Source organism: Mytilus trossulus, chromosome 1 (assembly GCF_036588685.1).
Source record: "Mytilus trossulus isolate FHL-02 chromosome 1, PNRI_Mtr1.1.1.hap1, whole genome shotgun sequence".
Lineage (NCBI taxonomy): Eukaryota > Metazoa > Mollusca > Bivalvia > Mytilida > Mytilidae > Mytilus > Mytilus trossulus.
The window spans coordinates 7,107,161-7,118,143 of record NC_086373.1 but is presented as its reverse complement, the minus strand read 5'-3'; the positions used below and the strand labels follow the sequence as shown (position 1 = coordinate 7,118,143).

General features: G+C 33.9%; 1 protein-coding gene across 1 annotated transcript; it reads left to right on the top strand.

Annotated features, from left to right (window-relative positions):
* Nucleotides 1-1,581: 1,581 nt before the first annotated feature.
* On the top strand, nucleotides 1,582-10,289 carry LOC134706497 (growth arrest and DNA damage-inducible protein GADD45 alpha-like). Its single transcript, XM_063565490.1, has 6 exons — nucleotides 1,582-1,725; nucleotides 6,817-6,921; nucleotides 8,423-8,546; nucleotides 9,194-9,286; nucleotides 9,548-9,698; nucleotides 9,953-10,289. The coding sequence occupies exons 1-5, from the start codon at nucleotides 1,682-1,684 to the stop codon at nucleotides 9,653-9,655; spliced, it is 474 nt and encodes a 157-aa protein (XP_063421560.1). The 5' UTR covers nucleotides 1,582-1,681; the 3' UTR covers nucleotides 9,656-9,698; nucleotides 9,953-10,289.
* Nucleotides 10,290-10,983: the final 694 nt, after the last annotated feature.

Here is a 10,983-nt window from a genome sequence, read left to right as displayed (position 1 = left end):
GCTTTAACTTTTTCTTTTAATATTGCTTTTTCATAATTTTTAACTGTATCAAGTTTATATTATAACGCCATCCACACTGAAAAACAAAAAGTGAAATAATAATTCGCTTTTAGCAACCTGTTAGGTTTAATTTTGTCAAAGTAAGTTAAGCTAATGAATTATTCACTTGCAAGTGAATAATTCGACCTCATTTAATCCTTAATTATGCGACCTTCCTTCAATTTATCTCCTTAGCTATAAAAATTGTTTACACATAAAAGAAACGTTTTCAGATTTTAAAAGGAAAAGAATATCAACATTGAAAGTAAAACAAAGAATAACACATTTGGTTGACTGATTCGATCCATAAACACTCATTTGTATACAGGTAAAAACGATGGTCTTTTAAACTTACAAAATGGAATCCAAAAGACCTAGAAAAATTAAGTTGCACGTGTTCGCTATTTATATATCTATTTATCGGGTTTTTGAACGTCGGTAATCTTCGGAGGTCATCTCGATGGTAAGTTAGATGGAAACTTGACTTAAATACACACGAACTGCTGATACTTATTATCGCGTATATGCATCATAAACTGCATATTGTAGACTTTTTATAATTTGGATTTACGTTTTATTATGTTATAAAAATAAAGAAGAGAATTTGAGTAAAATAGGTAGAAAATGAATTAGCTGTCAAATTTATTTTTGTCCCATTTTAGCCTTCTAAACTGGTTGAATGCTGGTGTTGTTTAGAAGAAACCATCAAGAACATGATGGTTATTTTTAAATTATATAAATCATCGTGTTATTTTAAGAATAACATTCAGTCGATCTCAATTTAAAGATAAAAAAGTATGTGTAAAACTTGTAAAAAACCATTGCACATCAAAAATCATGCTCGAAACATGAAATCCAGTGATTTGATTGGTTGATTTTCGAGTCTGAGTACAAAAATCATGCTCGAAAGTTTTATGACCGTGAGGCCAGACCTTGCTTTAGGTCATCAGCATTTGGTATCCCCCCTTTCGTGGGAAACATTTGGTTGATTTTATAGGGAATCATTGAAACATGACTGGAGCGCCCCCCTTATGACAGTAAGCCCCCCCCCCCCCCCCCTTCTTATGAAAAGTTCTGGATCCGCCACTGCAACAACCGAACTCGGAAAGCGTGACTTTTTTTGTGAAAGCCCTGTAAACAATTATCAAACCTGTATAATATACCTCCAAATACATTTAAAGCGTTGGTTTTCCATGAAATAAAAGTTGCCGCAAGCATACATTAGCTTTATTTAAAATTGGACTAAGTCTAAATAAATATGCGTATTACCTTTTGAAATAATTATATCGATCATTTAAAAATAAATGATCTACATTAATTTTCTTTTTCGTGCTGAGATAAATCATTTTATAACAAAGCAGAATTTGAGGTTCTGATAAATATGATGCTTTTATTATTGATTTACTTAATAAAAAAAACCAACAGTGCCAGCGAGAAACATCTGCTGACGGTTTGTAACCACGGAAGCAGTACTATAAATAGCTAGCCAATCAAAGCATGGGATTTCAACGGGAAATACCTTTAACTCCGCCCAATCCGGAACAAAGAGCAACAAACAAAGATTCAATACACATTTTACACTTTGTTTTGCGCAACGGATCTAAACAACAGAAAACTTGGACTTTTGCGTCTTTTCTTCATTATGACATTGCCTGAAGCGACAAATATGACTGGAGATTGCAAAGCGTAAGTTTTTCTCTGTATTTATTTGTATATATATTTTTGGCACAGTTAAATCATGCGGGTTTAAAATTGCGCAATCACATCGTAGAATGTATACTGTTAAAGCGCTAAATTCATGTTTGCTATGCATTCAATGTGACCCGATATAAAGCCCTTGCAGGAATCAGTTACAATTCATATTTTTAAAAATCAAGCAAAACCGTAGTGTTCTTATCGCATACGTGGGGCCATACATGTGCAAATAAAAGGGGGGGGGCGATCTGTCAAATTTTCACAACATACGTTGCATTTAATCCATGCATCTGGATGCTGGCATCATCCTGCACGAATTGGTACTCTAATGTAATATTATTTAATAATTTTATCCGTTAGTTAGAAATGTAATGATGTCTTTGTTCATGTGGCCACGTTTTTTGCTGACCCCGTCAGGTCACGTTGCGTAGGCATGCCCGTAAGTAACAAGTAATATTTACATCTCCAGACGGCTAGACGAAATGTAATATTTGCACGTTTGATGATCAATATATGTTTATATTTTAATTGATTTCCTTTCATTTTTATATTGCATGGACTGCATTTTCAAATGCACATTCTATTAAGGCTATATAATGTTTATCGGATATTTACATGAATATTTATATCCATATTTGAATATTTAAACCTTGATCGATGACGTCAAAATACACATCATGGCTCAATGTCCTACGCACTAGTGAAATTATTTGCTTTGGTTTACTCGATACTATTGATTAATATCTACGCCATCATTTTGTTCAAAATTGAGAAAACATAAAATATATAAAACAGTCGTGATGACATATTTTCAGCATTTTAGTCCGGCGGCTTTGTGAAAAATTGTGCACATCCTGTTACAAGCATGAAATTTGGCATAGACCTTCCTCAACTATTACTCTTTTATTTCAGATAGGGAGGCATTTGAAAAAAATGTCTCACTTCCGGCAAAATCCAAAATGGCGGACGTCATACTTAAATCAGCCCAATATCGAAGGCTAGCGTGTAAAAATGTGTTATTATCATGCTACTATCATAATATTTGGTACAGACCTTTGTTTTTTACTACTTTTGGATAAATTAAATAGATAAGATGTCTTCAGAAATCTCACTTCCGGTTAAAATCCAACATGGCGGACCTTGTACTTAAATAAGCTTATTTTTTAGGGAGGGTAATTGAAATGTGTTTTAACGTTTTGCTACTATCATTACATTGTGTAGGAACCTTTCTTTGGTGCTTCTGATGGATACAATGTATACGACATATGTCTTTAAAACCCTTACGTCCGGTAATAACCAAAATGGGGGACATAGAAATATCATTTTTTATTCAAATTTCAACTTTTTTCAAAATGTAAAGAAAAGGATTTTATTTTGTGTTGGTCATTAAACTTTTGTCTTTAAGTAATCCCCAAAACCACTTATTCTAGCATGATGTAAATGTTTAGATATAAAGTTGACACTTCCGGTAAAAATTTGACGTAAATTTCAAAGATGAGTTCTCAATCTATTTCTTTGATGTAGAGTTTTGGATAGATTGATTAAAACAAAATAAAATCACTATAGTAATAAAAAATATTTAAAATTACTTCTATTTGGCCAAGAATACATGTTTATTCACAGTCACCTCCTCATGCACACATCGCAGTGCACGGAATACCCGGTATTCCACATTAAAAATAACCGCTGCATCTTTTCTTACATCCATAATGTACAAGCTTCTGAAAAAATGATGAGGTCTCAGAAAGAGTTTTTTTTAAAAGGAACCCTCTCTGTCCCTTCGCGATCCATTAATGACTAGACTAGGTAGCATAAGAGTCAATCCCAAGCTCGTCTCACTAAACACCTGCATTAGTATATTGCACGTTTTACATGCTTGAAAAGACTAGGCCAACTCGTGGGAATAGCCTCATTTATAATGAGCTTTCTATTTTGTGCAATCTTACAGTAAATCCCCGGTGATTAAGGCTGACCAATCATCATTCTTTATGTTTAAGTCACATCTTCTAATACCATCAATGTCTCCCGCACGGTCTTTTTTTCCTTTTAGAGCAAAGAGAGAACCGTATCAAAACCGATAAAGGTGTGGGTCAGAAATAAGTGTGTGTGATCACTCATTGCCTAATGCAATTGAAAGGCCATTGATAGATATAAATCCAAAGATTTTTGCCTCCCCAAACACAATCGATAGTTTGTCTGTCCCTATGTCATGGAATAGCGAAATGGTATTGACAACATCATCAGTAACGACTGTTAATCATGACTCGCTTAAGTTCGTGTTTCACTGCATCAGACACATGCACCATGATTTAAGTGTCAGTCTCTTTGTGTGAACATGGTGCTACACTTAAAATACATCACGTGGTGGATACGATAGAATATCCTGAGCATGTGTTGCTACAACTACCATACTCATCAAAGACTTCATCCACTCTTGTTACAGTTTTAAGGTATTTTATTAAGGTAAGGACATAATACCCAATCATCATACTCGTTCGGAAACACTTTTAACTGTAACAACAGTGGATGTAGTGTCGGATATGAACATAGCCAATACTGGTAGTTTGAAAGCTGCTAAAAGAAGCAAGAGCAACATTTAGGGGAAAGGGAATACACAGACGAATCCAGGATTATAAACATCCTCAAAATTGGCAAAGTTTTCATTCACAGCAGCTTGCTCAATACAATTTTGAGTACAAGATAGTTGAAGCAAAAAATGCTCAGGATGTTCAGTGTTATCCAACACTTGATGATGTTTCAAGTTTATCACCATGTTTACACGAAGAGGCTGACACTAGAATCAAGATCGATGTGTCTGATGCAGTGAAACACAGACTTAAATGAGTCATGACTCAAACAGATACTGATGTCATTGCTGTTTCGCTATTCCGTGACATAGGGGCAGACAAACTTTGGTTTGCATTTGGAAGGGAAAAAGTATAAGATATATATCATCAATGACCTTTCGAATGCACTAGTCATTAAAAGATAACACGTTTGCTAGAAAAGGAACTGCGTTGGTGACATTAATGGAGTTTGAAGATGTGACTATAGCATTTAGAATGATGATTGACCAGCCAACATCACCATATGGATTTGATAAGTTTAATGTCATTGAAAACGATACGTGGTTTTGTTGTAAGATCGAAAAAAATGAAACAGATTTGGTTAACAAGGCAAGAAAATATGTGTTTTTGGAATTTAACGATGTGAGAAACAATACCGCAGTCTTTGTAAATGTTGGAAATCAGCTCTCCGATTGTGAATTGCAGCCTAACGAGTATGCTGATTGGTTATTATGTCCTTACCTTAATAAAATACCTTGAAACTGAAATACGAGTGGATGAAGTCTTGGATGCGTCTGGTAGTTATAGCAACAAATGGTCAGGATATTCTATCTTATCCACCACGTGATGTATTTCAAGTTCAGCACCAAGTTCACATTTAGAGGCAGACACTAAAATCATGGTGCATGTGTCTGATGCATGATGCAGTCAAACACGAACTTAAACGAGTCATGATTCGAACAGTCGTTAATGATGATGCTGTCACTTCTGTTTCGCTATTCTGTCACATAGGGGTAGACGAACTATGGATTGTGTTTGGGAGGGCAAAAGACTTTGGATAAATATCGATCAATGGCCTTTCAAATGCACTAGGCAATGAGTGATTTAATCAGACTAAATCACCGGGGTTTTACTGTAAGATCGCACAAACTTAACAGATGGGTATAACATTGTTAACGAAGCAAGAAAATAACTATTTGCGCAAAAGGGAATGATGCTGTCCCTCAACTTGGTCATGTCTTTTCCAGCATGTAAATCATGCAATATACTTAGGTAGGTGTTAAGGGAGACGAGCTTGGGATTGGCTCTTATGCTACCCACTCAAGGTGAGGACAAAGAGAATAGCTTTTTAAAAACTCTTTTTGAGACCTCATCATTTTGTCATAAGCTTGTACATTGTGGATGTAAGAAAGGATACCGCGGTTATTTTTAATGTTGAAAATCGGGTATCCCGTGCACTGCGATGTGTGCATGTCATGGTGACTGTGAATACAAATGTATTATTGGCCAAATAGTAGTAACTTTAAATATTTTTTAGTATTATCATGATTATGGTGATTTTATTTTGTTTTAATCAATCTATCCAAAACTCTACATCGAAGAAATAGATTGAGGACTCATCTTTGAAATTGAAAATGCCTGTACCAAGTCAGGAATATGACAGTTCTTGTCCATTCGTTTTTGATGCGTTTTGTTTTTTGATTTTGCCATGTGATTATGGACTTTCCAAATTGATTTTCCTCTGAGTTCAGTATTTTTGTGATATTACTTTTTACGTCAAATCTTTACCGGAAGTGACAACTTTATATCTAAACATTTACAACATGCTAGAATAAGTGGTTTTGGGGATAACTTTAAGCCAAAAGTTTAATGACCAGCACAAAATAAAATCATTTTCTTTACATTTTGAAAAAAAGTTGAAAATTTGAATAAAAAAATTATATTTCTATGTCCGCCATTTTGGATATTTAAAGAAGTAAGAATTTTTAAGACATATGTCTATACATTGTATCCATCAGAAGCACCAAAGAAAGAATCTTTCACAATGTAATGATAGTAGCAATACGTTAAAACACATTTCAATTACCCTCCCTAAAAAATAAGCTTATTTAAGTACAAGGTCCGCCATGTTGGATTTTAACCGGAAGTGGGGTTTCTGAAGACATCTTATCTATTTGATTTATCCAAAAGTAGTAAAAAACAAAGGTCTGTACCAAATATTATGATAGTAGCATGATGATAACACATGTTTACACGCTAGCCTTCGATATTGGGCTGATTTAAGTATGACGTCCGCCATTTTGGATTTTACCGGAAGTGAGACATTTTTTTTCAAATGCCTCCCTATCTGAAATAAAAGAGTAATAGTTGAGGAAGGTCTATGCTAAATTTCATGCTTGTAACAGGATGTGCACAATTTGTCTGAAATATGCTTGTAGCCGCCGGACTATTTCCAAAACATATTGCTTAGTAGTAAAGCAAATCGTGTTATATTGTAATTTTTCTGGTTTAATAGGAAATCCATGAATATTGGGGAAGCTATCAAAGAAACTTTAATTAGGGCCAAGAGTGAGGACAGAATTACATCTGGAATTTATTCATCAGTCAAGATTCTACAAATGTAAGTTGAATATAACTTGTTATTTTTTTTTTTGTTTGATGTACAGTAATGACGGGTGGTTGCCGGGGTGGGTGGTACTTGTTACATTACACCATGAAAATTGTACACGTGCGGAGCGAAACACGGAAAAGAATTATATGGAAAATGCAGAAGAAAAAAAGTTTTGCCATGCATATTGAGCTTATGTTACTGAATGATTATTTGCCATACTGGTCATCTGCTGACTGATTACATGATGCTGATTAATTCATTGAGGTTTGTGACTAATAAAACCGCCAAGTCATTTGTGGATTGCGGCAAATTTGCCTACACACTCGTTATAGGACGAAAAACGTATTTTCTAGCTTGATTGTTTGTGAATGAATTATATATTAAACTATATCTGTTAGTGTTAAACTCACAAGTATGTGATTCTGGTCATGACAGAAAGACAAAGTAAAATTGATCTCCTCAATATTTGCTTTAAGACTAATACTTTATTAAGATCTGACAAGAGACTGCTTCTAACATAGTCAGTGATCCTTACCATAGGCGGATCCAGGGGGGGCTAGGGGCCGCCCCCGCCTTTCGTAGGTAAAATTTTGTTGATTATATAGGGAATCATTGAAGCATGACTGGAGCAAACACACACACCCTTTTTTTAGGTCAGGCAGCATACCCCCTTAGGAAAAGTTCTGGATCCGCCACTACTTACTGCATGTTTAGAAATCAGGGAACCCCAATCCTAGGTACCTTTACACAATGTGATGAATATTATATGCAATGGGTCGAAAAGGGGTATATAACTTAAAGATATATTCAGTCCATATGTGTTGTTTGAAATGTCCTCTTTCTAATTAAGTTACATGAAATATTTGCCACTGAACGTTTAGCAAACAGCACGCCGCTGCAGTAATGGTTACGTTCCTATTTGTTATTGTGTAGTGGTCAGATTATTTTACATATACATGTGCATAGACACACAGCTGGGGATGTTTATATATCACATGAAAACATCGTGTTGTTCCGCTTATACGTATGTTTATACATATATTATATACAGGGCAGGTTTGAAATTAAAATACTGGTTTGAGCAGAACATGCTTTTGGCACTGGAATCGTTTTGATTTCTATAGTATTTGGATTTTGAATTTTGATTGGCTAGCTGTTTCATTAAAAATTGTACATTCAAGCTAAACTGCAGGGGTTAACATAACTAAATAGGGACATTTCATAGGCTCTTGTCTCATAATGTTTTATTCTATATATACCTTAGACAAGTGCCTTTGGGCATTTGTGGGCTATAAAATCTAGGAAACATGTGAGGAACAAGATCAATATATAATTCACGTACATCAATAGATATTAAATCTTCAAAGAGAGAAACAAGGTTTTGTTGTGAAGTACTGAGGTGCGTAATATATATGAAAATGTTCCCCTTCAGTCATGACAACAGTGTAAAAAAGAAACATTGCTAACTCCAGTATTATGTTTTAAAACAGTGATATTTTATTTATTCCAGAAGTCCTGAGATGGTGATGTTATGTCTGATCATGGATGCACATCCTTCCGAGGACGTATCAATTCACATACAACATACATTGATAGAAGCATACTGTCTCGAACAGGACATTCATTTCTTAAAGGTGAGGAGGCATGTCTGTGTTCAAGGGGATAACGTTTTAATCTTAGGGTATATTTAGTACTGTCAGTAGATGTTATTCGGAATACACTGTAACAGCCGTGTGTCATGCTTTCTTGTGTAAATAGAACTTACCGGCGACTTTATAATAGAACATGAAAAATGCCAACCATAGGTTATAGTATGCAAGAAAGGGACCCTTTCCAAATTAAGAGAATAACAATGATGTTTAAAATACGATATCAGTATAAATACATTTGGAACTTTTCATAACCGAATCACAAAGAGCAATCCAAAGTTTTTGTTTGATTATCCTTGATGTTTGAAGATTCGCTCCTTTCGTTGTATTTCCAAAATTTTCATCTGAATTTTAAATCATTTGTGAACATATGAATGCATTAAAAACCAAATGATTTGATAATACTGAACATTCAAAATTCTGTTCTTATTAGCAATGAATTGCTATTTTTATTAAACGATAAATTATTTATTATCATGTATTTTCATGTTAATAGCAGACTATCAAATTAATGGTAATTATTTAATATTTTTAGAACTCAATTGAGAACAATGTCCATATACCTACCACACCTGTACATTTGTCTATTTTGAGATCATTGTTTTATAAGCTTGTGTTTATTGTAATTCTAGGTGTCTAATTTAGACAAAATTGGAGAGGTGTTGGAACTCCCTGCTGGCGAATTCAGGAATTCTAAAGTAGATTACAGCTGTGTTCTTGTCCAGGTAGGTTAATTTTTCTTTACATAATTGTTTATTTTTATTATTTGATCATGAGTTTTTAATGTAATTTCAGATCTTTTATTTTATACAATATTGATATATATCATGTGGCACACAGCCACTCAGAATTATATCAGGTTTTATATATGATTATATAATGTAGAATAATATAAGTTGGTTGAATTTATTGATTGAAGCTGGTGATTCACCAAAAATGCGTTTAAAATTTTAATGGGGGTTTAAATATTATTAATTTTTTTGCAGCACCCAAAATTCCAGAACAACTTAGATGACATGATTGGAGAATTCTGTGACAAATCTCTATTAGCAGACGACATGTTCGCTCGACCTGTTATAGATCTACCAGTATGAGATCCCATGATTCATAATGTTCTTTTCATCAGCCTGATTCCAGGTATGTTTCATTTCTTGTCTGGAAGAATTTATTTTTACTAGTTCTTTCGTTTTCATCATCAATAGTTTGCTAAAATGCTTGCTTCTGTCGGCGCTTTTACACTCTAATAATTTTTTTAATTAAGCATATAATTCTTAAATGGAATTTTATACAGACTTATTGAAACTTGATTTTTGATGTGAAAAATACTAATTCCAAATTTTGTTTTATTTATAGATGGATAAATGTTATTGAAATATATTTCATCCTTTCAGGTAAAGATAAACAGTGTATACCTGCTGTGAAATGATTGTCAAATCACGATAGTCAAATCATGATTGTCAAATCAGTTCAACATCAATTCCGTCCTGATCAGCCGAGTATCGACACTTTTTGAGAATTAGTTGTGGCGCCACGTTAATTATCGCCACGATAAACCAATCACAAGGCAGCTTACTGACAGTAAATAACCATCTCCACGATAAACCAATCACAAGGCAGCTTACTGGAAGTATATAACAATCGCCACGATAAACTAATTACAAGACAGCTTTATTACTGACAGTAAAGACTTTAATGTTGAAAGAGAAAGAGTTCAGATTGATAAAAATAAAATCTTTTAAAAAAAATATAGATATGCTTTCTTAATTGGTTAAGAAAGATACTTACAAGACGACTTATGGATAGTTTATTTTGGTAGTTATTTTGAGAGGGAAATGTAACATCGAGGAATCACAAAAGTATTTGAATTTGCTTATTAACAAAAAAAATACTTGTGATAAAGGAAGAAAAAAATATTGAAAAATGACACAGAAATTGAAATTTAGACTCATAAATCTTACTTATATAATACCGGTTGTACCGTCAAGAGTAACGATTTCCTGTTATATATGTGACACTTTTCTATACGACCGCTAAAAAATTGCGCTCGTATAAATTGCTATCATGCCGCAGTCCGAAGTCATTTGGTTTCCGGACAATTAATTTAGTATACATGAATGGATCTCTTTTAAATATAATCACAAGGTTCAATAACACAAAAGCGAGGTTGGGGTTGATTTTGGGGGTTATTGTTCAAACTGTTTAGGAATTAGGGGTCCTAGTTTCCAGACAATTACTTGTATATAAGTGGCAAAAATGGAAATTATAGAATTTTTTGATGCATTGTTCAACATCAACCAATTCATGAGGGAAATGCTATCAGACTGAGGCTGTTATAAATAAGTTAGTGTTTTGTTTTACTTGGAAATTCAATAAATAAGTCAAAATCGTAACTTTACTAAACTTTGAAGTTCGGCTTTTTTAT